General features: G+C 37.6%; 3 protein-coding genes across 5 annotated transcripts; 1 reads left to right on the forward strand and 2 right to left on the reverse strand.

Annotated features, from left to right (window-relative positions):
* Positions 1 to 2703: 2703 nt before the first annotated feature.
* On the reverse strand, positions 2704 to 10321 carry LOC306869820 (GAS2-like protein 2A). The gene is made up of 6 exons (XM_079416741.1): positions 9679 to 10321; positions 8918 to 9147; positions 7680 to 7787; positions 7310 to 7406; positions 6727 to 6985; positions 2704 to 4973 (listed from the first exon to the last, which is right to left on the reverse strand). The coding sequence occupies exons 1-6, from the start codon at positions 10028 to 10030 to the stop codon at positions 3278 to 3280; spliced, it is 2742 nt and encodes a 913-aa protein (XP_079272867.1). The 5' UTR covers positions 10031 to 10321; the 3' UTR covers positions 2704 to 3277.
* Positions 10322 to 10709: 388 nt separating this feature from the next.
* LOC306869821 (protein FAM98B-like) lies at positions 10710 to 14085 on the reverse strand. 2 transcript variants are annotated; one of them, XM_079416742.1, is made up of 8 exons: positions 13932 to 14085; positions 13735 to 13841; positions 13275 to 13394; positions 12918 to 13183; positions 12746 to 12826; positions 11718 to 11834; positions 11490 to 11633; positions 10710 to 11358 (listed from the first exon to the last, which is right to left on the reverse strand). In XM_079416742.1, the coding sequence occupies exons 1-8, from the start codon at positions 13973 to 13975 to the stop codon at positions 11203 to 11205; spliced, it is 1035 nt and encodes a 344-aa protein (XP_079272868.1). In that variant the 5' UTR covers positions 13976 to 14085; the 3' UTR covers positions 10710 to 11202. The 2 variants fall into 2 exon arrangements, with proteins under 2 accessions (XP_079272868.1, XP_079272869.1); XM_079416743.1 differs by having other exon boundaries at positions 13776 to 13841; positions 13932 to 14041.
* A 703-nt stretch (positions 14086 to 14788) lies between these two features.
* LOC306870186 (heterogeneous nuclear ribonucleoprotein U-like protein 1) lies at positions 14789 to 27101 on the forward strand. Of its 2 annotated transcripts, none has more exons than XM_079417297.1 (16): positions 14789 to 14892; positions 15315 to 15572; positions 16614 to 17036; positions 17786 to 17966; positions 18049 to 18122; positions 19184 to 19323; positions 19412 to 19511; positions 19668 to 19780; positions 19898 to 20164; positions 20571 to 20693; positions 21381 to 21509; positions 22847 to 23015; positions 23710 to 23976; positions 25038 to 25216; positions 25311 to 25490; positions 26090 to 27101. In XM_079417297.1, exons 2-16 carry the CDS (start codon positions 15356 to 15358, stop codon positions 26219 to 26221), a joined length of 2694 nt encoding a protein of 897 aa, XP_079273423.1. In that variant the 5' UTR covers positions 14789 to 14892; positions 15315 to 15355; the 3' UTR covers positions 26222 to 27101. The 2 variants fall into 2 exon arrangements, with proteins under 2 accessions (XP_079273423.1, XP_079273424.1); XM_079417298.1 differs by having other exon boundaries at positions 16614 to 16955.
* Positions 27102 to 27428: the final 327 nt, after the last annotated feature.

Below are 27428 nucleotides of genomic sequence, written 5' to 3' on the forward strand. Positions count from 1 at the left end.
GGAAGTCCCTGTTGCTTCATTACTTAAGCCTTCAAACTGATGTCTCCGCATTTGGGCTGGAAGAACCCAACCAACATCTCTGCCTCTTATCTTAGAAATCCAAACTGCCAAAAGGCTGGTGGAAGGCAACAAAAATTAGCTTTAATATTACATTAATACACTTGCTTACATTCAGGCCAGGACAGCACATAGACACTCCTCTATGCTTATGAGCTTAAGGATCTTCCAGTTCCTGCAAGCGGAAGTGTTTCCCAGCTCAGGTGCCATTTGTAGGCACTGATTCTGTGGCATTGTGCTGTGTGATAAAACTGCACATTTTAGAGTGGCCTTTTATTGTGGCCAGCCTAAGGCACAGCTGTGCAATAATCATGCTGTCTAATCAGCATGTTGATATGCCACACCTGTGAGGTGGATGGATTATCTCGGCAAAGGAGAAGTGCTCACTAACACAGATTTAGACAGATTTGTGAACAATATTTGAGCGAAATAGGCCTTTTGTGTACATAGAAAAAGTCTTAGATCTTTGAGTTCAGCTCATGCAAAATGGGGGCAAAAACAAAAGTGTTGCGTTTATAATTTTGTTGTGTATATATATATATATATATATATATATATATATATATATACATATATATACACACACACACTAAAAAAATGCTGGATTAAATATGGACAAACCCAGCGATTGGGTTGTCTTCAACCAACAGTTGGGTTAAATGTTTAACCAAACCTTCTGGGCAGTAACCCAACCGCTGGGTGAAAGACAACCCAATCGCTGGGTTTGTCCGTATTTTACCCAGTGCTGGGTTGTATTTAACCCAGCATTTTTAAGAGTGTATATATGTATACTGATATATATAAATAGCCTATATAGATTTATTTTATTTATAATTATTTTTTCTATAGAATTAAAATTTTATTGTTATTCTAGTTTTGGGCTTAGTACTTCAAAATAAACTTGTTTCAGTTTGCTATTGGCAACATTTCACAATTCACACAAGCTTTTGATTTTCATCTTATATTCATATTTTATTTCAGCTCTATTTCAATTACTGAAAACAAAATTTTGAATAGTTATAGTTTTAGTTAACACTGGTGCATAAGTCAATCACTTTTGTGGTGCTTTTGCATTCCTTTTGATGCATGAACGCTTTAGTCTTCATTCATTGCAATTGCATGGAATAGTGACTAGAAAATAATTAAACATATATGAGGATGAGGATGAATAAATAATGACAGATTTTGAACTATTCCTTTAGGGTATGACTTGATACTGTGTCTTATCCCAATGTAATTTTTGCCAAGGTATGAGAATTTGTCCCACTTTGAAATGGTGCAGACATATTAAATCATAAAGGAAAGAGGGAAATGTGATTTCAATGTAAATGTATTCTAAATGTATGGTCTTACATCGTGCAAACCCACTTTGTCATGCAGAGGCTGGGACGATGTTTGTGTGCGGCAAGGAACAAACTAAAAAATACCCTACTTTAATCATTTACTCACCACATCTCTGGTGCACATACAGACCAGCTACTGTTACACACCCCTAGTCCGATCAAATACATGTTTAATACAAATGTCTACATGTAAAGAGCACATCATTCAATAAATGGACACTGGACACAGAAAAAGCATCCTTTTCTGTGTGATGTATGAGAACTAAATCAATACCTACATCAGTATCTGTTCTTCAGAGGTAATGTCTACCCTGCTGTTTATGCAATGCACTACACGTACACAGTAACAAAGTGTGATTCACAGCATGTACTATTTAAATCAGCGAGGCAGTGCGTAATATTGTGGCTCACTGAGGAACGACTGGTGCTGGTGAAGCTTACTAATGTTCATTAATCCTTAAATAATCAAAGAATAATTTCAGGTAACATGAAAAATGGAAGCATGTCTTTGTGTTTTTATTTTACGTTCTAAATAATTGGATGAGATTCAGCGTAATTCCAAAAAGCCGAATTTAATCTTTTTAACCCGAGTCCACAAAATTGAGGTCCTCACAGTATCATGCTCTCAAAGTCCTCTGAGGATATCTTCAAAGTGCCCCTCTCCGCTGACAAGAGTCTGGGGATGTTAAGTAAGGGGGAGCGGGGGATGAAAGGGGACTGGGGTTGGAGGGAGGGAACAAGGAGAAGAAAGTTGCAAGGGAGCAGAGCTGCTGTACTGTGACAGACTGCAGTTCTGACGAAGCTATTATTAGCTCCAGACGTATGCCAAGAGTTATTTATAAAACCAGCAGCCAAAACACTGAAGCACAAGGTGACTGGAAAACGCCAAGGAAGAAACGCTAACGGGATGCTTGGTGGAGCTGCAGGAATAAACAGCATACAGGGCAAAAACCTTGTGACATATTTACAGCATGTTACAAAATGTAAAACATACAAATTGAAACCTGTACATGGACATGAATTTTGATGGGGCAAACATTCACATAGCTCTGATGTCAGTGTATGGGTTTTAATTAAATGGGGTGAGTTCCTCTCTTTCATCACCCTCAAGTATGAAACACCGGATTACATGGAACATCTGATCTGTCATGTCTACAGGCCACCCTACCTGTGACAATGAGGAGAAATGCTCATAGAAAAAAAAAAGGATATCAATTCAGATGACTCTCTTTGCAAACCTTAATCTAAAGTCTAATAAGTCAAAACCTTGATTCTGTCAACATTTATTCATGCTCATGTCATCCCGAACCTGTATGACTTTCTTTATTCTGTAGAACACAAAAGAGAGTTTTGACCATACAATCAAAGGGCTAGTGTGTTGTTTTGGACCCCATTGAATTTCATAATGGACAAAAACAGTTGAAACATTCTTCCAAATACACTTTACAGAGTAGAACAGAGTGGAACTGATGAAGTAAACATCTTGACAAAAAGTTAACATTTACATATTAATTAATTAGACACTAAAGAGTAATGAAAAACAACAAAAATTCTTCACTACTTTGCTATGGCATTAACTGTTGTCAATGAGCTTTTTATTAATTGATGTACTGTACTTTTTGATGTACAGTATGTATATTTGTGTAAACAATATATGTACAAACAATCAACAAGTCACCAACGTGTCCTTTTTAGTTAAGGCAACTTCAATCTCTGATGAAAGTGCTGTGATTTTTGTAACTAATCTTGAAGGCTTTTGGAAAAGTGAATTTTTAGCAGGTAAAACAGTCCTTGACCAACATATGGCTCATCTGAACTGGCAGTCAAATTTTCAGTAAACTCTAAAATTATAAAACTGTGAATTTCTGAGTTGTCGGTTAAACCCAGGATTCCAGATCTTGATCTGCATGTGGCTCTTTGTTTGATCTTTGACACTTTGTTGTACTTGCTATTGGGACCAGGGAGTTTGGTTTAGTCCAAGTGTTTCCTCGAGGGTTGTCTGTGCCAAAAAGTCCATGTTGGGAATCGTTTCCTCTCTGGATGTGAGAGTTTCCCTCTTTACTGCTTGTTCTTTTGTAGAAAACTGGTGTTGGGATCTTTGAAGGTTTTCGGTCAGACCTGTGATCACGTCTCGGTCGCACACAGGATTTTAGTTGTAGCTTGAAGATTGATGGCACTCTTTCTGGCTTCCTTAAGGATCTCCTTTGTCTGAATGAAGAAATCCTCTGTTTTTTTACATATTCAGTTCCTAAACTTGATACATTTCCATGAGGAATTTTGCTCTCAGCATTGGAGTTGTCAAATGGCACCTTCACAAGTTCAGCAGTCTCCTTTGAATCCATACTGGATCCCAATGAGGACCAAGAACTGGTCATACAAGGTTTAGAGATCTTAAGGTGATGTGTGGTAACGTGGTCTTCTTCCACCTTCCCTCTGAGACCCTGAACAGTGTTCACCCACTTCTCGATTGACACCTTCTCCAACTTCCTTTGGCTACCAGAGAGTTCAGCAATGACTGCATCAAAAGCCCTGTTTCCACTGTTGGGTGTCGCTCGATCAAGACTTGCTGATCTGTTAGATCTTTTACAGTGGTCAGATGGGATCTCTCTAGAATTGTTGGGATTCTTATGGTTCTTCTCATCAGAGCTAGTACTAGTTTCTGAGTCAACACTTAGCTGCTGTAGATTGGACAAGATTTCCTCTTCTAGGCTCTTATAGAGGATGGCTTCCTGAGAAGGGCTGAGAGGAGGAGGAGTGAAGACATAACTTCTCTCAATTCCTCCCTCTTCACCTCCTAAATCTCCTTGAGACTTCTGAGAATCAAGGAAGAGTTCGGAAGATTTACTTGAGCTGTTAATGTGAGGAGACTGCACAATGTTCTGCACCGGTAGGGCCAAGTGCTGTACCTTCTTGCTGACTGATCTATCTGCTCTTAGTTCAGTTTTGCCTAGCTCATTTATATCTATAATATGTTTAATTTTATTTGGGGACTCTTCTTGAGAGATCTTAACTGGTGTTTTAGGTCTGGTGTGTTGTGCTTCTGAAATGGCCCCCATTAGCCCTTTAAAAGGAGAAAAGGTACGGATGAAATGTGGACTCTTTTTGGGACCCCCATTGTCATCTGGCTCATGAATGGTGATGTTCGGAGGTTTGGAACATGAATGTGTATTTCTCTGAGGACTCTGAAAGGTCCTTCCTGGGCTTTCTTGTGGGTCTGAGACAAGGTGTGCTTTGTCCTGGTTCTCTTGTCCTTTTAATCCAAGTGTGGAATTTTGTCTCAGTTTGGAAACAAACTGTGATTTGGTCCATGTTTGTCCCAGATTCTTCTCAGACAGTTGCTGGGGTTGGATTTGATTGGCGTGCCTCTGAAGGACTAGAGTTTGAGGACGCTGTATCTCAGGCTGTGGTGTGGTAGGATGATGGGTGGCCCGTGGAAGACTGCTCGTGAGACGAGGTGCTGGTGACGCCCTTATTGCTTCTCTGCCTTTCCTGCTGGAGGAGTTTGTTTTCAAGCTGTCTTTACTGTCAGCACAAGTGTACACACAAGATGGAGTACTCGGTCTCTCTCTTAATCTGGAAAAACACCCACACAGAACCTTGTCAGTGTCAGTGAGTCTGTGCTTCCTCAACAGCTGCTAATAGTATCATGTATTTACTATTTACAGACACAAATATTCATTATTAAGCATATGGTAGTTTCCAAACTCCATTTTATATAATCAGAAGGGATTAGAAGAAATGGACATTTCATGGAAATTCATTAAAACAACCTATTTGCAGGCCCACTCCTAGTAGTGTTTTCTGGCCCTATGCAGAAATTGCATCAGCATAAGGTTTCTAGATTTTGAGGTACCAATTGAAATATCTTGTATTGCTCATTTCTCATCCCAAAGATCCCACTTTTCTACTATTTTCTTTACTTATAATTCTTATTATACTTTACCGACTGGGTTTATAAATAAAGCAAATGCAAGAAATTACAGAAAGCATTTTAAGTTATCTATCAATATTTTAAAATTTGGTAAATGACAGCAGTTAATGCAAACTCTCATATAATATGTGAGTATAATACAGTATATAATTTCAGATAATGATTTTAATGATACAGTCATTTGTGACCATGGTTGCAAACTTATGATTGAAATAGTAGTCTAAAATCCTCATGTTAAGAGTTACTATACATCACTGCACAAATCAATGCACAGCATTAACATGGTTCATTTCTTAAATTAAGCATGAATGTTAATTTCTTCCTTTTGTTATTCTACTCATTTTAATACAACAATTTAATAGCCAACATCAAATGTGTGTGTGATAGAGACTATGATAATAATAATATGAAATAATAGCCCCTGCAATTACATGATTGAAAAGGTCTTTGCTGAAACGCGTGACATTGCTAATGAGAAGTCATGAAGTGGAACAAGTTTTTTTTCCTATAGTGACTGTTTAATTGCTGAAGATGCTCAGTTGTAAGTAAAAAAAAAAAATCTCAGTCCCTGTCTCGGTCTTGCACACAAACTCTGTCTTCCTATGTTAATTCCTTATACTCGGGGTGTTGTTATTGTTGCGGTTTTCAAACCTCAGACAACAAGTAATGTGTCTGTGAGAATCCAAGGGATTCAAGTGGATTTAAGTGAATTTCTATCATCCTGTCAGCCAGCTCTATTCCTGGGGAAGATTCTTTATTCAGCCAATCACATTTCAAAAAGTTCTGAGTCTTCTGACTAATATATATATATATATATATATATATATATATATATATATAAATAAGAAAATGTTCATTTAAAGCTGCAATCTATCTGAAGCAGCAACAGAAATATAATTTCAGTTTTCTTCCGTATTGTGTTATACAGACGAGATGGAATGGATTATTGGGGGGACTTGGTTCTATGCATCAGTTGTTGATTGGATGGAGGCAGATCTGAATGTGAGTTTATAGGATTTAATTATGTCAAAAGACCGAATCTGATGTTCCACCGGAAGATCCAGTTATGAGATTTTGATTAAAAATTACAAGATCAAAATTAGCATATTCATGAATGAATCACTCAAAATATCATCAATAAGATGATATTTGTGAATTTTCATTTCATGCCGACTTGACATTGTCAACATGAAATCAAAATAGACCATATTTGTTATCATAACACCAAAAGTTAAACAGCTATTTTGGTAATGCTATCAAACCGGAATTCAAGTATGAATGTGTTGTGGTCTGAAATACCAACATTTTATGACCCAATCAATAAAACAGTCTCAAATTGTGTTTCATATCAATGTTAGCTGACAACCTTTGACCTAACTCCAATAGGGAACTTACTTGTTAGGAGAGGGGCTGTTTCTCCGGCGGCTGGGCTGATGTTCAGGGTCAGGGGAACAGGAGGAGCGTGGAGAAGAGGGCCTTCCTCTCTGAGCTCTGTAGGCGGCTGAAGGGGTCCAGACAACTGGCTGAAGAGGGGACTGAGTTCGGCTCAGCATAAGAGTGGTCTGAGAAGCACACTGGCCATCAGGTTGTGTTACGGTTAACCGCTCTTTGATCTCATGGACCGGAGTACCTGGACGTGTGGTCAACTTATGTACTGATATGTATATGTGAAAGAGAAAAAAAGAGAGGAAATACTGATTCAAGTCCTTAAATAAGCTCTTTTAATATGCTCCAAGTGTTGAGATGTAATGAAATATTAATGAAGATTATACAAACACTATGCCACTAGACATGATCCCACTACAGTGTCTCATAATGTACCTCATAATGGCAAACCAATCTTAAAAGGATAGTTCACCCAAAAATGTTTGGGTTGAGATGCACGATAAACAACCACAAACCTTTCACTGTTTATATAATTTCTGATAATATTTTTTATAGGTAGTTGTAGGTGTGTGTTGTTTTCATATCCACGTACTGAGAGAAGTGCAGCGGCAGGGATCATGTTTGTCGAGATAGTGCTCCAGGGTGTCCCAACCTCCGCCCACTCGCACCATAACATGATTCCTCAAAATCTCCACACACACACACACACACACACACACACACACACACACACCCCTTTATGAGCAAATGTCATCTGCAGTTGAGTTTGAGCCATTTATCTCTTGTTATCATATCCACAAAACAAACACTCTTCCATTTCTTTTCAACAAAGCTTCTGAGACAGTAAAATATTTTTTTATTGACCATGATGGATCAACACATATTTCTGCTTGTCTATGCTGGAACAAGCGTAGCGCTTTGAAAAATGATAAATTGACAGTAAGAGGTTTTATATACAGTACCCGCACAAATATGAGAGTGTTGGAGTCTCCAACCCTGTATTTGCCCTCTGATACCTTCACCATGGGGAACTGGGATGGGCAGGTGCATCGCCTTATCAGAAGCTGGACCTGCACACACACAAACTCAGAAACGTTATTGGCATCACCCACACACCTCTGACAGAGTATTCTAAGCAGATGCAACCTGCCACTTTGAAAGCCTCCATAAATCAGTGAGGAGAGCCACAAATCAAAATGGCAGTCTAATTCAAAGTTCCTCTCCTTTTTCCTATCCTTGCAAATCATTTTAAATGGTAAAAAGAGGCATGAATCTTATAGGTATAGATGGATGTTAAGTTTTGACCCTTTGGGTGTCCTTGTTTCCAAGACATTCTCTTGCATGCCATATCTGTTCAATAACAGTGGGGTTTGTGTTATGGGGGGTGTAATGGTTCAGTCGCTGGAAAGAGCAAGCAATGTGCTGCTGTCATTGTGCCTTTGAGCAAAGTACTTAATTACAGATGACTTGAGCCTGTAATAAGTGTACTTACACGCAAGTTGCTTTGGATTAATGTAACTGCTAAATGACTAATATCAACAAACAGTGACTGTGACAGAGAAACTGTTCATTAGACTTCAAGAGAAAAAAAATAAAATATATATACTTTTTACAATTAAGCATATTTCCCCTCTTAAATTCTCATTAGGGTAATTCAAAAATCTTATTCTCAAATATTCTTAAATATTTGTATATTACATAAAAAAATTAAAATATTATATATTGTATAATTTAGATGAATAAAAATAGGAGTGTGGATATTCTCAATTGTTGTCAAACATGTTACAATGCAATTCTTTAAGATATTAAAGTGGGTTTTAATTTCGTTATGGAGTTTTTTTCTTTTAAATTTAAAAATATGTTCTTGACAGGTTTTGTGAGATTCACCTTAAGGCATTTTTTTCTTTAAGACTGGTCATAACTTTTTAAAAATCATTTACATAAAAACATATGCTAATTTGAATCTGAAAAGTTTACTGAAGTTGACCAATTACTTCTTGGCTAACTGCTAGTCGGTTAGACTAGTTCTTAACACATAATTCTAATATAGTGGCTATGTTTGTGCAGCTGGCCTATCAACCAAAATTTAATAAATTTATTTTATGCAAAAATTGCTTAATTTAGATTCAATTCTTAATTAAAATGCAATGCCCTCAGCACATCAGTAAACATTAAGAGAATTTCATCTTTGATTCATCACCATCTCATCCAGATTCTGGATGTTTATTAGGCTCCTCTGTGGTTTGGACTGAGCAGGCAAGTCCTCCATTTCTTCACGAATCTCTTCCTCTATCTCCTGCTCCAGCTGAATGAGGACTGGTGAAGCCATGCCGAAACGAGAGGCCCGTCTGGCCACCTCAAGAAGGCACAGCACAAAATTCTTCTCATTCTTACGCAGGACAAGGTCATCTGTCTCGAACATCAGTACATCTGCAGAGTTCAAGTTGGTAACAGAAAACAGTAAAAACTAAACCAAAATTTTGAAATTAAACGTGCACTTGTTTATGTAGTCCCCTATTAAGCAAAAATAAAGTTTTCAGTTACTGGTGTCATAACAGAAATTTGCTATTCAATACTATTTTTTTACACTAGCAAAATGTCTGTTAAGATAGATAGCAAAATTTATATAGATAGAAAAATTGTATTCAACTGATCATGTAATTTCAATATGGTATCCCCATGTAAACTGACGTCTCGTGTGAATGAATATATAACACATTTATCAAATTTACTATTCACATTTTTATGCATAAAAATTTTAATGAGGAAAAAATGGTTTAAATGTGAACAAAAAGCCTAACCCTTGCCAAGTTTCTCTAGGATTGTGAGCTCACAGCACTATCTAGTGGTAAGTGTCATAATTGCAAATACGTGATTTTCTATCAAACTAATTTCATGCTCTGAGTAATAATTCTATATTAAACGAATATGAAACTTCTCATTTAAAATAATAAAATATACCTGGAATGCCCATCTCTTTTCGACACCAGTTGATGAAATTGGTGACATTATCCCGAGCCAGGAATGTTGTTGGATGGGCAGAGCCGACGAAAGTGACTCCAGAAGCGGGCAGATGGATCTCCGTGGGTCCGCTCCTCTTCACAAAATCATCCGCCACGCGTGTCACGTTATTTGCGTGGGCACACAGCAGCGCACCTGTCTCCAACACCTCCAAAATATTATTCACGTCAATCTCGACGCTGTATAAATCTCTCAGCCATTCTGCCAGGTCTTCTTTCATGGCATAGAGATATTCCTCACCCGATTTAAAAGGTTTGATGCTTTGATTGGACGCATGCTGAATTCCAGACATGGCTTGGTTTGTATTAAATCAATTTAATCGATTAAAAAAAACACATCTAGGATAATCCAGTATTGTAGGGGGAAAAGGCACTCGTAAAAATTACGTTAGCAGCCTACTAACTGACAACAAACCAGTTTCACTTAATAGTCTACTATTAAGTTTAAAGTGTAAGTTTCATCGACTCCAAACAAAGAAAAAATATATTTTGCCGTCCTAAAATTTAGTGTAAATATAATTTCATAAAATGCATCGGTTGTGCAGTGTTGTTTCATCTCGTTTTAACATGTTGTCAGGGTGTGTGCGAGCAGAATCGTCCTTGGTTACCAAACACTCCAGTTAACCATTTACTGCCCACAAGTTCAACTACGGCAAACATAACAATAAACACCAAAGTATTCAGGAATGTTATAATAATAAGATAAATATTTTATAATCTCTATAAACCCACAAAGGGGTATATAACATTAGGACTACAGGTTAACATTTATACATGTATAAACGTGTGTAAAAAAACAAAAACAAAACAACAACAACAAAAAACATTGTACAACTATCATATCATATCTACCGCCACTCATAACACCACAAATGGTTTTTATGTCATTTAAATTGCAAATAAGGCCATAAAGTGCGTATTTCTTAGAATAATGTAAAAATAAAAAAAATAATGAAATATTGCATGTATTTTAAGATTTTGTTAAAATAGTTTTAATGAAATATCGCATGTTACACTGAAGGATTGCTGCCACTGCCTGAACTACCACGTCAACAACTAAATGCAAGTTTAAAAAAGAGAAGACAGACAGACATAATCATAATGCATATTATTAGGGGAAATGTAATAAGGCGAAGAGAGTTAAAAGAGAAAATGTTGTATCAAAGGAAACATAATTTACTTTAATATTATCATGATAGATCTTGGATGTTGAAAGTAAATACAGCTTGTAGCCATTCATATTTATACATTTCACTGAAATTAATTTATTACATTTTTGGTCATCAAATTAAATAGTGCATTAAGTATTTGAAACATTAAATAAATTTTTTTTTTTTTTTTACATATTCCATGATCATTAATGTCTTATTTTATCATTTTAATTGGGAAATATTACTTCCCTTTAACATAAAGCTCTTTTGTTGTGCTGTTAGTTTCAAAACTAGCACTAAAAAAAATTTAAAACTTAATCCTGTTTATTTTTCTTCTTTCCTGAAAATTCTCGTCTTCTCTTTCTATAATGATGACTACCTCCTCCCTCACTGCGACTGGTGAAGCTGGGCATCGGTGGCTCAATCTCTCCTGGACGTCCACCTCTGTCTGGCACACTGCCCATCAGTACCTGCAGAAACAAATGTTGCGTTTCAATCCATTTTTAAATCTTTTCTTATGCACATTGCAACACTGAATTTAATGCATTCAACCCTGGAGAAAAAAAGTGAATTATAGATACAAAACTTAGGTGAAGGACACCTTGTGAACAGCTGTTGAAGGCCCTGCTTTAACAGGCCTAATGCGAGACTCATCCTCTCTGGCCGCCAACAGCGTAGCAATGCAGACAGAGGACTCAAGAGACGGTATGAAGGTTTTCATTGAAGAAAGTAAAGCGATGCGTTCCTTGAAAGAAAATAGGGAGAATTTGCTCAGTGAAACTTATTATAATACATGCTTGAAGATTTGCAAAAGAGACAATCTTAATACCTTTCCCCTCTCTCCCCAAGTAAAGGATTGTAGTGTGACATAGAAACGCTTGATCATCATTTGGCGCCGACATTCATAATCCTTACTGAGAGCTCTACTGATGTTGTCAATCTTTTTCTAAGAACGAAAAAAAAAGTGAAAATATTTGTTCTGGGATAGAGCTCTAAAAAGGTCAATGTGACTCTGTAATACATAATAGAACAAAAAGACAGCATACTGCTAGAATGCTCTCAAACGCTATTTAAATAGCAGACAAGCAATGTTTTGGCCCTTTTGGTGTTTGTCAGGTAGTGAAAAAAAAAATCACAACTTGAACATCTTTAGAAGAATCCAAAATGTAGTTGAGTTTTCATCAGAAAAGATTTGGAGAAGTTTGGCATTACATCATTTGCGCACTAGTGGATCCTCTGTAAATGGGTGCCGTCATCTTGAAGGCCCAAACAGCTGATAAAAACATCACAATAATCTACAAGTAATCCACACAACTCCAGTCCTTCAGTTAATGTCTTCTGAAGCAAAAAGCTGTGTTTTTGTAATAAACAAACCTATCATTAAGATGTTTTTAACTTCAATCTTTTGCTTATGGCTAAAATCAAGTAAAAAAAGCCATCTCGTCTGAATCAGAAGAGAAATATGCACAGATCAATTACTATTTACAAGTGAAAACCGTTCTGAACAAATATTTTGGTCGATTTGACGTAAGAGGACAACAGGGGACTTTTTCACTGTATGAAGTATTATGATGAATTATGGACCGGTATTTAAGCTGGAAGCAATGGTTCAAAGTTAAAATGCCTTAATGATTGATTTGTTTCTTACAAACACACAGTTTTTCACTTCACAAGATGTTAATTAAAGTGAAAAAAAAAGTCATCTACATCTGTGTATTTGATGTATTGTTTAAACAGTAAACAATACATCAATACAACACAAATAATGAATCAATAAATCAACAATTTCTGGTCATGCTCCTGCTCCTGTTTTTTTTTTCTTCAGATGTGCACATACCATTTCACTTTAATACATACCCATTGCTCAGAGTTCAGACTGGTCTTCAGTAATGCTTCTGGCATGTCACCCTCTGGAAGTGATGTCAGCCGTGTCTCCACCTGAATAAATTATGCATATATTAGACATCACCAAATTTTTTTTTAAATATCTAGTAATAATTACTCGACATTCACTGGTGATGTTTCTTACCTTTGCACAGGCATCACTCATCTGAGAGGATGTTTCCAAGCCAAGAGTCTGAAAGAGTTCTGCAAGATCTTTTTTTACTTCTTTCCAATTAGTTTTATCCTCTTGTGATGGACTCATTTCCTGATGCTCGTCTTCATTGCCCATATTAAGACTTTCCCATTTTCTTTGCTCTTTGCCCTTTGACTCACAACTCTGTTCTGCATCTTCTGGATGACTCTCTCTGTATGTCAGCATACGTGCCGCCGCCAACTCTGACACCAAAAACTCTGTCAATTGAAAGGTAATATGTACAGTAGCTCATCATAGAAAATCCTAAAAATGCACAGATTGAAGTCATCTATCACCTCCCTATCTTACCAGTCACTCTGAACAGCAGAAGTGGGCTAAGGTGCTCTGATGTAAGTGCATTTTGAGGACAGGACATCTCCTTCAGCACTGCCCTCAACTCCCCAACCAAAACTGCACCACCAACATGCCCTGAAGCACAGTTACATTTGATCCATAATGCAACACAATGCAAAACAACAAAAACAAGGATGGTTGAACTAAAGTTGTGCAAAATGTTGTCTTAATGGCAGGATTTTTTGTATTAGGTTCAATTCTACTGTTAGCATGCAGGCCTAGAATTGAACCTAAATATAAATAATTGTTATTAGATTACAAAGTCTATTAATTCGAAGAATTTATTTATTTAAATTATTATTAATGATTTATGATACATTGAAATCCCGTATTCACTCATAACATATTACTGAAAAGGAGATGGAAATTCGTTAATGAATTTATGAGTATGTAGGACAGGTCTCGGTTGGGTTACCTAGAATATCAGGACAACTTTCTCTTAGTTCTGAGACTAACCAGGTGAGCAGAGGGCAAGGTAATTCATCACATTTACATTTCTTCAAGCACTCTCTGCTTTTATACCTAGTGAAATATTAAAACAGCTGTGAGTGTGATTATCTCGACATAAACAAAACAGTATTTTAAATAGTTGTTTATTTCAGCGTTACTCACCCAAGAGCTTTAATTAAGCTGATTACACCAGTGTCTCTCTCCATTGTAGAAACGACACAGGTTATGTCGCGAGCTCTTCACTTCCTCTTTCACTATCCAGGGCTGTAAACAGAAGTCGAGAAAAAGTCAAGCTCTGCCGATGACCGGCTGGAAGACGAGATTAATCGATCACAATTGATCGAAACTATTCAGAGGTCGTTCTAATCAGATAATGCACAAATATTGCACAAACACTTTAAGACAGACACTTGATTTTGACGCATCGATCTATCAATGTCTTGACTGTTTTATCTTTTGCTTCCAAATGAACACTTACTATTAAAATAAAACGTAACTTTAAACGTAAGTCAATAAAATATACAATAGATACAATACAAGTAGATAAGTAATTACAAATTTAAATATGTGTGACAAAAAAAAAAAAAAAATTTTTTTAATTCTTGTGCATTAATATTGTCATTTATATTCCAGATTATAAAAAAAATATATAGTGGATACATGCAGTCATACTAATTATTAATAGCTTTGTTTATTTGGGAAAAAAGTGATGCATGGTACTTTTATATGGGACAAAAACATAATGTAGTTAATTCAACTTTTTATTTTTGTTAAACAAATTTGATCTATGTACCTTTTCTAACCAGAAAACCATTCTCTCCCTGTTCTCTGTGAATTACAGCAGTACTTTAAATATCTTAGAATAATAACAAAGATATGATTTGTTGTATTTGACACGTTTACGTTGTTTTTATATGAATATTAGACAGGCTGCGTATGACGAATATGATTGGCTGCAGCGGGTTAGACAGACAGCAGCTTTAACCAATCAGCTGCGAGGACCGAGAGCGCTCAGAGCATCGTGAGGCGGAGGAAGTGGGCAACCAGCAGCACGGTCGGTCACCCTCCATCTTCGATACTATCGTAACGACAGCTTGTTTGAGGGGGAAACTGACAGAAAAAGGTAACTATTGTGTTTTCTGCGCACATGAGGTAGTATGTATATTCAGATAGTGACTTAAAGTGATATTTGTTACTTTTAGGGTATGCATGTGAGGCGGGTGGATTTTGCGCGCAAATGACTTGACTCCATAGTTCGCTGCAATGCTAAGTGTGCAGACAGTGGATACAATGAAACATCACAATAGATTGTTTTGACACTTAAACGAATGGATTTTGGTCTATGCATGTTGTTGTAGTTAATGCACTAAAGCCAAAATGCCCCTCTAAATGAAGTGAAGTTGTTTTTTAGCTGCAAAGACCTCGGCCTGTGTTATCCTGTTAACGTTAGCACGCATGCTAATATTTTAGCGAGTGTGAAGATGATCCGCCGAGCGCGTACAGTAACCAATCAATGCCTCGCGTGTGTTTACTCTGACTGTACAGGCGCACAGTTTGGTATAAACTGCTGAAGGGGTGCATGAATCATGAGCGGGTTGAATGTCAAAAAGCTCAAAGTCAATGAGCTGAAGGAAGAGCTCCAGCGCCGAGGCCTGGACACCCGCGGGCTGAAGGCGGATCTGGCGGACCGATTGCAGGCGGCGCTGGAGGCCGAGGCGGCGGGGTCTGCGCCATCGGACGAGCAGGATCAAGACTATGAGGCTGGCGGGGAGCCGGGAGAGGGCAATGATTATCAGGAGGAAGGTAATGCGTGTTTATATTTTTTGACTTGTCTGTATTCTTAAGTTGCAATGCAGGTTGTGTTGTTGCGAATGGAGATATGCTTCACCGAGATTATTTATTAGGGTCGCCTGGCAGCGTGTCAAACACCATAGGGGGACCCCTTCTAATGCTGGACATACAAGAAGGGGCATCTAAAAGCGCTTCCATTGTAGTGGAAAACTCAAAAAATTGTAATTTTACAACTGGAAAAATCTGGTATCACAAAAATAATAAATTCAGTAAGAAATTATTAGATTCTTAAAAGTCATGGATATATTGTTGAAATTGTTTTTGTGTGAATTCTCTTAAATGATTTAATAATCATTAAAAACTTTTTTGAGGACTTTAAAATGCTGAAAAAGTTGTTGAAGACAATTTTGCAACAGCATTGTGTGAGTTTTTTTTTTTTAGTGATGCTTAGCTTCAAAATATAATTTAATAAATGCTTTGCTCATTTCACAGAGTATTTTTATACATGTTATTAACTCTAACCTCACACTACCCAATTTTACCTTATATATAAAGTACATGTATATAAACAAAGTACATGTTGTTAGTTATTTTTCAGTAATTGTTATTACACTGTAAAAGACACACCTTAAAATAAAGTGTAACTATTTCAACATTGACATTAATGTAGAAAAAAAGCCATTTGAGATGTCCTGGCATGGGAAAAACTCTTACAAATAAATAAATAAAATTACTTGTGAAATAGAAATGTAATAAAATCTTGAATAAACCATGGATATGTTGTTTTAGTTATACTCCGCTTTACATTGCTTTGTTGTTGTTCTTTGTGACTAGATTATCTTTAATAAATTGTAACAAAAAAGTCAAATACACACACACACACACACACATATATATATATATATATATATATATATATATATATAAATAAAAATACATTTATATGATTTGAAATATGTATTTGAGTACTCACAAATGACTGGAAGGATCATGGAAATTAGTTCTAGACATTAATGCAGCAAAATATGTTTATTCTGCTTCATTTCTACACAGAATTTGCAGCCAAGGAGCAAGATAATGGAGAAAAGGCCAAGGCACAGTTTGATGATGGAAACAGCACAGACCTTTACCAGGGTGGATTTGATGATCAGGGAACCGAGAGTAACGAAGGCAATGAGGACAGCAGCGAGACCCCCGTACCTGGTTTTGGAACAAGTGATTATTCATCAGACGCGATGCCAGGACAGATGACGGAGCAGTACTCCGATGACCAGGATGAATTCCAGGAGCCTCAGGCCAAGCAGCCATACCCTGAGGAACCAGCCAAGCAGCACTATAAGCAGGATGAGGTGAAGCAGGAGAATGAGGAGACTCCTTCACATGCTGAGCCACAAGGTGAGCAGAGGTTTGACGAGCCAGCGTCACGGGAGATCCCAGAAGGAGACTCAAATCAACGCAGCCAGCAGGAAGAGTCTGGTCAGTCTGGTCAAGTGTTTAAATGTCAATGTATCAATACATCATCTGTCCCATTAAACTAGTACATAATGCTCTTGGTCAAGTCGGACTATGTGTTAATATTATGCAGAAGAAAACAAGACAAAATTGTTTTCATAAAGCTATTAATGTAATTCCACAGAATCACTGTGTTAAAATGGTCCAACTATTAGAGAATTCAACACTTGTGGTTTAAGCTTCCTTTTTGTGCAAATGATGTCTAAGTAAGATCTAACGTAAATTGTGCTATAGAGTGCATTAGCGCACTTTTTATGGAAATATTTTTTTTGTAGGGACTTTTTTTAAAGTCTTTGTTGAAGTGCTATAAGCCATAAACCAAGCCAAACAGCTTAAAGGTGCATCTTTTATTTGAAGGAAAAAAGTATATGAAAATCGGACAAAAAGACTGATTACTTAATGTCTTTGGTGTCTTTTGGAATTTTCAGTACAGTGTCATGGCCATGGGTAGTGTAGCGTTTCACCAAGAACTACATTATTTTAAAAATAAGTTGAATTAACTTGAACAGAGGGCTTCTGCAAAAGCTTATACAATCAATTATCAACCTTAAGAGTTCACAGCAGGTTTATCAGTAGTTGTGGCAATTAAAGCAATCTATTTGCCCTAAAGAGAAAATGAATGGAGTTTTTACTTCTAAACTTCTGACTTGCACTGTATAACCACATAAATATATTTGATGTAGCTTATGGTATATTTATTGAAATCTTTGCAGAGAGTTATGAGGTGAAGACTGAATATAAGGCTGACGAGGATGTTCCACAGCACACTGAGCAGGCAGGTGACTGGGATGCACAGGCCAAATCAGAGGATGATAGATACTCATCATACAGTCGCAAGAGGTCATATGATGATAGTCGAGGATACGGTTACTATGAACATCGTGAGGAAAGGAGGTAAGTTTGGTCTCATTGGATTTACTTTACTTTTTTTTTTTTTTGTATTGCTCAATCTCATAGTTCTCTTTGGTTGTTATAGAGGAAGGTCACCACAGCCCCCAGCTGAAGAAGAAGAGGAAGACATTGATGATAAACTTGTGGTCATTGACACCTGTGAGTATAATTAAAGAGATATGTTCTTGTGACGGAGCTGTTTGTATGCAGTTGGTGTGTAACAGTACACAAAAGTCAAAAGTTATGGTTCGGTATGTTTTCAGTACAGTAGAAGAAAAAAACTAAGCACTTACACTTTTGGATGCAAAATATTTTTGACAGAATTATTTTGCTCCCATTCTACTTCGCTCAGTCTGTCTGTCTGGCGCATATGTGTGCCAGCACTCATTCGATAAAGTCTGCAAAATGAAACGTAGGCTTGCTTTCTGTTTGACTGACTGATGTTAAGAGTGTAATTTTAGATATTTAAAAAGCTGTCATTTTCCAAACATTATATATTATATTTTTTTGTGAAGTCGCCAGACATATACAGTGGGGCAAATAAGTATTTGATACACTGCCGATTTTTCAAGTTTTCCCACTTACAAAGAATGGAGAGATCTGTAATTTTCATCATAGGTACACCTCAACTGTGAGACAGAATATTTTAAAAAATCCAGAAAATCACATTGTATGATTTTTTGAATAATTAATTTCCATTATGTCTCTCACAGTTGAGGTGTACCTACGATGAAAATTACAGATCTCTCCATTCTTTGTAAGTGGGAAAACTTGAAAAATCGGCTGTGTGATGAAGCACACCAAAAAATAATTGTATCAGTGCATACAGGGCTAGTAGTGCATACAGCTGTATAACCAGATACACACCCTGAACCTAGGTATCGGAATCAGTATCGGGAGGGGAAAAAGGGTATCGGAACATCTCTAATTTTGTCTCGTCTCGTGAACTAAGTGTGTTATCACACCCCTAGTGTCGATAAGCGGTGGTATAGCTTTTCCAAGTGTATGATGTAACTTTCTTTCTTCAGGTCAACCATATATTCATGAAAAAAAGTCAGTTTGAATAAGGAAAGCAATTACTTTGCCATAGTATCCTTTCAAATGTTAAAGTTGCCACAGTCATTGCATGCTTTCATGTGCTGCCCCCCCCCCCAGAAAAAAGTTCAGGCTAATTTTTTGCTTTAACCTCTGAGAATGGCTTCTTATTTGTTTGTCTCTAGATAACTGTGACCTGCACTTCAAGGTGGCTCGTGACAGATACAGTGGTTACCCTCTGACCATTGAGGGTTTTGCCTACCTGTGGGCAGGTGCTCGAGCCACTTACGGTGTTACCAAAGGACGCGTGTGCTTTGAAATGAAGGTAACAAAGATGCTATTTAGTGTTTGAACCCATGTTTGAGTGCCTGAGATGGGTCACAAAGATCTTTATTGTCCTGTTCCTTGTTTAGATAAATGAGGAAATTTCAGTAAAACACCTTCCTTCATCTGAGCCTGACCCTCATGTGGTGAGAATCGGTTGGTCCCTGGATTCTTGCAAAACTCAACTTGGTAAATGACCAGACTTTACAATAACCTTGCTTCAAAGCATTTCTAACACCTGATGCAGTTTTCTTTAGTAAGATTAATCAAAATGCTGGATAGATTTTGCTGGAAAGTGTGAGTTTTTTTATGCTGCATTATCATTTATGTTCTTTCATGTTACAGGTGAAGAACCCTTCTCTTTCGGCTATGGAGGAACTGGCAAGAAATCCTCCAACTGTAAATTTGAAGACTATGGGGAAAAGTTCAGTGAAAATGATATCATTGGCTGCTATATTGTAATTGTTTTTCCCTCATTCTTCTACATTAGATTACACATAATTCAGCATAATATGGGCTCAGAGACTATTATTAACCATATCTCTTTTCTTTTCCACTTGGGTTGTTTTCCATAGGACTTCGAAAGCAGTGAGGAAGTAGAAATGGCATTCTCCAAGAATGGTAAGGAGCTGGGCCCATGTTTCCATGTCTCTCGAGAGGAACTGGCCGGGCGTGCTCTTTTCCCACATGTATTGGTGAAGAACTGTGCCGTGGAATTCAACTTCGGACAGAGAGAGGAGCCCTTTTTCCCTCAGCCAGAGGGCTTCACCTTCATTCAGGATATTCACCTAGAGGAGAGAGTCAGAGGGACACTGGGACCTGCTACTAAAACTGATTGCGAGGTTTGATGTGGAAATGAACTTTTAAGAAAAATAATAATGCATTGCAGTCTAATCAAAAAGGATTTTATAATGAAAAATAATTGTTTTTAAATTTTCAGCTGTGGCTGAAATGTAGGCATCTATAATGTAATTCCATGGAGACTAATAATTTTAACATTTGTTGGAAAGTTATGCCATTATTATATATGCCATATATATCTTATTGTAATCTGCCAAATGGTTATAAATAGACTGGACAATTAATTCTTGTCAACAAAACCTCATCTGAATGAATTAGCTAGCTATGTAATTATAGCATTATAATGTTTAATACATGACAGTAAACCAAATGTTTACATTTAAAAGACTGATGGAAACAGTGGAAAGAAGATATTGGTAAAATGTTGATTCCATGTTTTTTTATTAGATCCTGATGATGGTTGGTCTGCCTGGTAGCGGAAAAACCACCTGGGCCATAAAACATGCTGAAGAGAACCCTGACAAGAAATACAACATCCTGGGCACAAATGCTATCATGGATAAGATGAAGGTATGCCTGCTGAATATAATCTCTGTTATTATGGCACCTGTGCATGGTAAAGCCCTCTAGGAAAGTTAGGTCCTCTTCAAAGTCTGTGTGAACTGGAAGCAGCTACCAACCTTGCTTCAGTAATATTAGAATATTGAATTGAGGATATTCTGTTACGGTTTTATTTTAGCACACCTCCTCAGCATCCCTTGCTTACAGCAAACTATGGGTTGGTTTAGGATAGAGTGGGTAAGGATATTCTCCCCTCAAAAAAAATATTGATTTTTTTCCTGTCCAGTAACTTGTACAGATAAATTGTTTACCTGAAGACTAGCAATGTGAGCTAACAAAGTAAATGGTGTCAATTTTGATTTCATGCAGACTTTAAAGAGTCACCGCTACAGCCATACACTTTTAGACAGACATCTTGGCAATGGATGGGCAACTCTGACCCTTGAGATCCACTGTCCTTTGAAATTTAACTTCTACCTAATCAAATACACTCCTCTGTAATTTTCTAATAATCTTTAAGACATTGATTAGCTGGTTTTAACATGATTTGCAGGACTTGCGTAACTCAAGGGCCGAAGTTGCCTACCCCTGGTTAAGGCAACATCCACCAGGCCATCCACCAATGAATCATTTTGAAAATATGTAGTTATTCCAATCAAATCTATACACTAAAGTTTAATGCTCTTTTTCCGAAAGGTCATGGGACTTCGTCGTCAGCGCAACTATGCTGGACGCTGGGACATACTTATTCAGCAGGCCACGCAGTGTCTCAACAGGCTCATCCAGATTGCTGCCCGCAAGAAGCGCAACTACATCCTCGATCAGGTACTGCCATACTTGCCTTCTTTTGCGCTGTCCTCACAGCTAAAGCCCTTCCCCTTCCTTCTCAACCCTACCTCCCCCCCCCAAAAAAAAACACATCCACTGCTGCTCACTGATGCACATGTTCATTAATGCACTTCTGTTCTCTCTGTAGCATAGTCCAAAGCATTGGTTAGCATATTGTGCTTCTGAAGACTTGTTTTTTCCAGTCCTTTTTCTTTGTCCTGAACATGTTGCTGAATTATGATTTGTTTTGTTTTGCTTAATTGTAAAAAAAAAAATCGATCAGGGAAAGAATGCAGTATAGTATGTTGCAATGAATATTTTTGACTTTATGTATTGCCTTGTTGTAAAGAGATCTTTGCCACACTGTACAAGTAGTCCATGACATTAGTAAGATGTTGAAAAACAAGTAATCACTGCCTGGTGAGTAAGAAAACACCTTCTGTTGCTATGGTAACTGTAAAGAAAATAAGAGAACTTTTCATTAGATAAGCTTGGAACTTTACTTGAATGTTGTGTTTAATAATGAATGGCAGGTAAGTGGAAAAACTAACCTGCTTGAAGTTTACAGGTGGCCAGATCCAGAGGTTGCACGGTAGGTAAGGTCAAAGGACATGCTAATGGGTCCTAAGGAGTCCGTGAGTATGAACAGGTGGGTACTAAATGTTTGTCTGTGTTGGGCACGCTGGCCTTTTGAACAGTGGGTAAGTGAAGGTAAGGAAGGGGACCCAGGCAGTGCATGAGATTGAAATACAGAAGAGTGAGGATTATTTACATTCTTCAGAAGTTTGAGAGAAGCTTTATGAAGTCAGGACAATATGTACCGGACAGGATGGATGATGTGTTAAAATCTCACTCACTGATGTTTGGAAGTGATTGATGCAAGTACATTTTGACCATGACCAACAGTTTGGTTGGTTTGAAAGAAAACACTTTCAGTATTAAGCTGTCATATTAGAATTTAATTTCATGTCATTTTTTGTAACGTGGATCTTTTATAGTATTTTTTAGTAACACACCAGTTCTCTGTAACATGCGTCTCGTAAGAGAACGGCTTCTGTTAATACTGCTAGTTTGAGGGAAGCTGAAAGGGTCCCCTGTACAATGTCAGTCATTCACAAACTCCCTTGTGTTGGTCTCTTCCCAATTCACGGTAAGTCAGTTGGGGTTGTGAGAGACAACCGCTAGTCATTCCAGAGCAGTAACTATAGACATGAAAAGAAAAAACTCTCACATTTTCATCGTTGCAGGAATCCAATTCCCCTCCTACGGAACGCAAAGCCGTAACAAAAGCAAATAATGAACAGCTTCTACTTCTTTCTTGTCACCATTGCTAGACAAATGTATATGGATCAGCCCAGAGACGAAAAATGCGTCCTTTTGAAGGTTTTCAACGCAAGGCTATTGTAATTTGTCCCACGGATGAGGATTTAAAAGAGCGAACATTAAAGCGAACTGATGAGGAAGGGAAGGATGTTCCCGATCATGCTGTGTTAGAAATGAAAGGTAGGAATGCCATGGATAACCAAAACAAATGTTCAAAACTACACACCAGATCTGCTTTTGCTGTTTTTTTGTTTGTTTCTTTATTTTAAGACTTGGAAGAAACCACCCGTCCCTCCTTCTGTTAAATCTTTTTGCCAGATAAAAGAGCTCCTCTCACCTTTTTTTCATCTCTCCCTGCCCTGTTAACCATATTTTCTTGCATTGTCTCTCATGCCATTCCTCACCACTGCAAACCAGCTCAGATAATCAGGATTGAGGATAAGGATTGCTGCAATTGGCTCTGGCTCTCCAATTCACTTCAGCAACCGAGCAGTTTGTATCGGCTGTACTATTAAACGTTGAATAAATTATTGGACAGCTGTCCTCAGCTAGGTGGTACTTAATTTGCAGGGACACCTTTTATCATAACACTCTTTTTCTGGCAACTGTTTTTAGTTTAATTTTCATTCCCTAAGACCCCCCTACATTGTCCTCATAGTCTTACTCTGGGACAAGTGTTTTCTTACACCGCTAAGGCAACGTTTGTCCTAGAGTATGTTAAATTTATCACCACATGCTCTAGTTCTCTCTTTTCCTCTCTCTGTCCCCTCCCCTGTATTTTTGCTGTCACCATTGTATGGTGCTGATAATGATTCTCTTTGTCTTTTGCCGCCGCGGCTGGTCTGTCCCTCATTGCGTGCCTCTGCTCCCGCAGCAAACTTTGTGCTGCCTGAAGTCGGCGAGTTCCTGGACGGGGTGACATTGGTAGAGCTTCAGCGGGAAGAAGCCGACGCTCTCATCAAGCAGTACAACGAAGAAGGCCGTAAAGCCGGCCCTCCCCCAGAGAAGCGCTTTGATAACCGCCAGGGTGGTTTCCGTGGCCGTAGTAACTTCCAGCGCTATGACAATCGTGGTGGACCTCAGAGTGGCAGAGGTGGCTACCAGAACCGGGGCGGCTCTGGAGGCGGAGGCTACCGAGGAGGTAAGAGTCCTGAATTTACTAGTTTTGTTCTTTTCAGATTTGGGTGCAGTAAATTATTAATTTTATTAATTTATATATGTATGTATTTAGCTTGAACATATTAAAAAGTGACCGTGAAGTCATTTATAATGTTATTAACAAGATTTATTTTAAATAAAGGATGTTTGTTTTGATCTTTCTGTTTATGAGGAAAACCTGGAAAAAAAAAATGTTAAAAAAGAAATAAAAAATGGCTCTACTTTAATGTCACATCGTGGACTTGCTTTCTAATTTCATACAAACTGCCACTATTTTGGTATTAATATTACTGCAGTATTGTTGCACTGTTTGTATAGGCTAGTGTTGTCAGAAGTACTGACCATGATACCAGTCAGTACTGAAATTTTAAAAACATTAATTTCCTGCTAACATCTGAGCACTTAAGTGGATTCTTAAACACCCCTGATTGGCCATAGTGTTCACGTGCTCAACAGATATGACTGCAATTGGTTAAAAAGACGTGGCTTTCAAACTCACCCATGTGCTTCTGTGTGAGCACTCGGTGAAGAGCTTGAAGCGATGATCATTGCAGCCAATCATAGTAGTCATAACTGTGGAGTGCGTTCACACTATGGCTAGTCAGTGCTGTTTAAGAATCCGCTTAACAGTGCTCAAATGTTAGCGGGAAATGAACGTTTTTAAAATTTCAGTACCGACTGGTATCGAGGTCGGTACTTTTAACAACACTAGTATAGGTCGATTTATTTAAACATTATAATGGACTGTTGTGTTTTTACGACAATATACAGGTAAAATTATCAAGTAATTCTGACTCAAATCAATATTTCATGTCAGCATAATTATATATGGAGAGTAGCCATGTAATAATCAGGATAATGTACAGTCAGCCAGCATAATCATAAAAAAAAAAATCTTCAGGGTTATAAGTTATTTTGATAAACCCTGTGTTTATTTTGCAATTAATGATCAGCTTACTATACATTTATTCCTTATCTATTGTTCTGCATTGATGGTCAGATTCTGCCTACAAGTTGTTGATAATCAGTCAACTAATTCATTAGGATACAACCGTGGAGGCTACAACCAGAATCGCTGGGGAAATAACTACAGGGATGGAGGCTCTGCAGGCCGTGGTGGATACAACCGCAGCCAGCAGTCTGCAGGCAGTTACAACCACAACAGCCAGGGCTCATACAACAAGAGTGTCTCTGGATCATCTGGAAGCTACAACCAATCACAGGTATAAAAGACATGGCTTACATTATCTAAGTTAGCATTTGAATCTAACAGGACATGTAGTCATTGCTTGCATCCTATTTTCTCATTTTTTGTAGCCACAGTCTTACAATCAAGGCTACAACCAGGGCTACAACCAGAGCAACTACAACCAAGGGTACAACTATGGCAACTACAGTCAATACCCAGGATACAACCAGAGCTACAGTCAAACTCCAGCACCCACGGGACAGACATACAACCAGCAGCAGCAGAGCTACAATCAACAGTACCAGCAGGTGAGAGAGTCTGTGGAAGAAACTGCATACAGTCACCAGGGTCAGAAATCAACTTTTCCATTAGGGGGCAATATAAATGTAACTTAAATTATTTGTTTTGTCTTGTATATCCGATATTTATTGCATTACCTAACATGCCAAGAACCTTTATGAATTCGTTTTTTTTTTTTATGCATTAGAAAATTAAGAAACTGTTGTTTTTTTTAGTAAACAGTTATTCAAACTAGGAATATATTATATAAAAGCAAAAAACACTTCTCATCACTGAAGCAATTCTGAAGTTATACACTCTTGCAAAAACTGTAATAATCACTGAAGCTGTCTCCACTGCTAAATGAATCTTATTTGCTTTGTATTTGCACTTTGTTGTTTATGATGAATTCATGTGTGCAGAGATTTCTAAAAAGAAATCTAATGCAAAGTGAGCAGATCTAGATGCAATGCCACAATCAACATTAAAATTCACATTTTAACTTTAATCACGACAGCTGTAATAGATTTAGTTTAGTAATTGTGCAGGGGCATTTTTTGCCCCCTTGTCTTGAATGCATGTGCATGTTTTGCATGTATGTTTATACATTGTACCTTACTTCCCCCAGTACGCTCAGCAGTGGCAGCAGTACTACCAGAACCAGAGCCAGTGGAACCAGTACTATAACCAATACGGCAGTTACGGCAACTATAACCAGCAGGGCACCCAAGGCAGCCAGGGCGCCCAGGGAACACAGTAGTAGCAACATCGCAGCCGTTTCAGACGGCCCATTCCCCAAGCAGCATTCCTCATGCCTTTTTTGTGCTCCTTCTCTTACCTAGTCTTACCCTATTTTGCCTGCTCTCTGTAAACGTTTGTTCTCCCTATTTATGCCAACCTTAAAGGTAACCACATTTCTGTGGCCCTCCATTGCTCTGTTTGAGTTTTGGTGAGAAGTATCCCTTTTTTGCTCTTCTACTAAATATTTGTTTACATACAGCTTGATCTTTTTTTCCTCTGTGTACTTGTAGATGAGAAGTTCGACATTTGAATTTAGTAATGTGTGGTTTAGTCCGCTGCAAACAGCTCACACACTATGATGTGCTTGAATGTTTCAAAATTGAGCAGGAGAAATTTGAGAGAGCTTTGCACGCTTAAGATTTACATCTGATGTATAGATCGAAAGAGAGGCAAGGTGTTTGTGTTCCAATAGTTTTACCACTGATTTTATTTTTTTTTTATCTTAAATTTAAAGAACCACATTTTGCGGTAGATGGTTATGGCTATTGTTCTGTGTATGATCATATGCTTGTATGAACACATCAATATAAGACCATGTAACACTTTTGTGTAGGTACATCATATTGGAAATTTTAATAACCTAAATCTTGAATAACACTTTTCTGATGTCTCAAGCCTGTGAAGGTTATCATTTTCCTTTTTATATACCATTTTTAAAATGACTCTGATTGGTCTGATGCACATCTACTCCCAGATTGCAGATTAGTAATGATCCAAACTAGTTCCTTGTGTGGATATGTTTTTACCTTGTGTCTTGTCTGTAAAGCAGTATCTGCATATGGTTTTGTGTCAAATCAAAACACATTATTTTGTATTTGAGAATATAATCAGACGAACCATCCTGTGTTCTGTGTTCTTGTTTAAACTAAGAATATGTGAAAGATGAAATGTTCATTTTAATTTGTTGAGAGAAAGGGTCAGCCATTATATTACAAAAATTTAAAATTTTTATTTCAACTATTAATTCTTCCACAAAATCCTAACAAACTAAATGCAGTTTGTGATGGTGCAAATTATATTGTGGAAATTTCTGAACATTTAAAAAGGGGACAATTAACAATTCCCATTTGATGCATATATTTCAACAGTTGGGACATGTTTAATATACAAACCAAATGAACTAGGGAGAATGTGAGGGGGGAGGTGGGCCTGTCTGTGAGAAGACA

The sequence above is a fragment of the Barbus barbus genome (assembly GCF_936440315.1).
Source record: "Barbus barbus genome assembly, chromosome: 5".
Lineage (NCBI taxonomy): Eukaryota > Metazoa > Chordata > Actinopteri > Cypriniformes > Cyprinidae > Barbus > Barbus barbus.

Excerpts from the sequence above, each read along its gene's own strand:
- LOC306869820 (XM_079416741.1), bottom strand. The coding sequence starts at position 10,030 with ATGTCTGGAATTCAGCATGCGTCCAATCAAAGCATCAAACCTTTTAAA. Across the intron at positions 9,148-9,678 it reads AAAAGAGATGGGCATTCCAG|ATGTACTGATGTTCGAGACA; the intron begins GTATATTTTATT and ends TGAACTCTGCAG. Across the intron at positions 7,407-7,679 it reads ACACTCTCATATTTGTGCGG|ATTTTGAGGAATCATGTTAT; the intron begins GTACTGTATATA and ends GTGTGTGTGGAG.
- LOC306869821 (XM_079416742.1), bottom strand. The coding sequence starts at position 13,975 with ATGGAGAGAGACACTGGTGTAATCAGCTTAATTAAAGCTCTTGG. Across the intron at positions 13,395-13,734 it reads AAGTTGTCCTGATATTCTAG|GGCATGTTGGTGGTGCAGTT; the intron begins GTAACCCAACCG and ends ACTGTGCTTCAG. Across the intron at positions 11,835-12,745 it reads GTCTGAACTCTGAGCAATGG|AAAAAGATTGACAACATCAG; the intron begins GTATGTATTAAA and ends TTTCGTTCTTAG.
- LOC306870186 (XM_079417297.1), top strand. The coding sequence starts at position 15,356 with ATGAGCGGGTTGAATGTCAAAAAGCTCAAAGTCAATGAGCTGAAGGAA. Across the intron at positions 17,037-17,785 it reads CAGCCAGCAGGAAGAGTCTG|AGAGTTATGAGGTGAAGACT; the intron begins GTCAGTCTGGTC and ends AAATCTTTGCAG. Across the intron at positions 25,491-26,089 it reads ACAATCAACAGTACCAGCAG|TACGCTCAGCAGTGGCAGCA; the intron begins GTGAGAGAGTCT and ends TACTTCCCCCAG.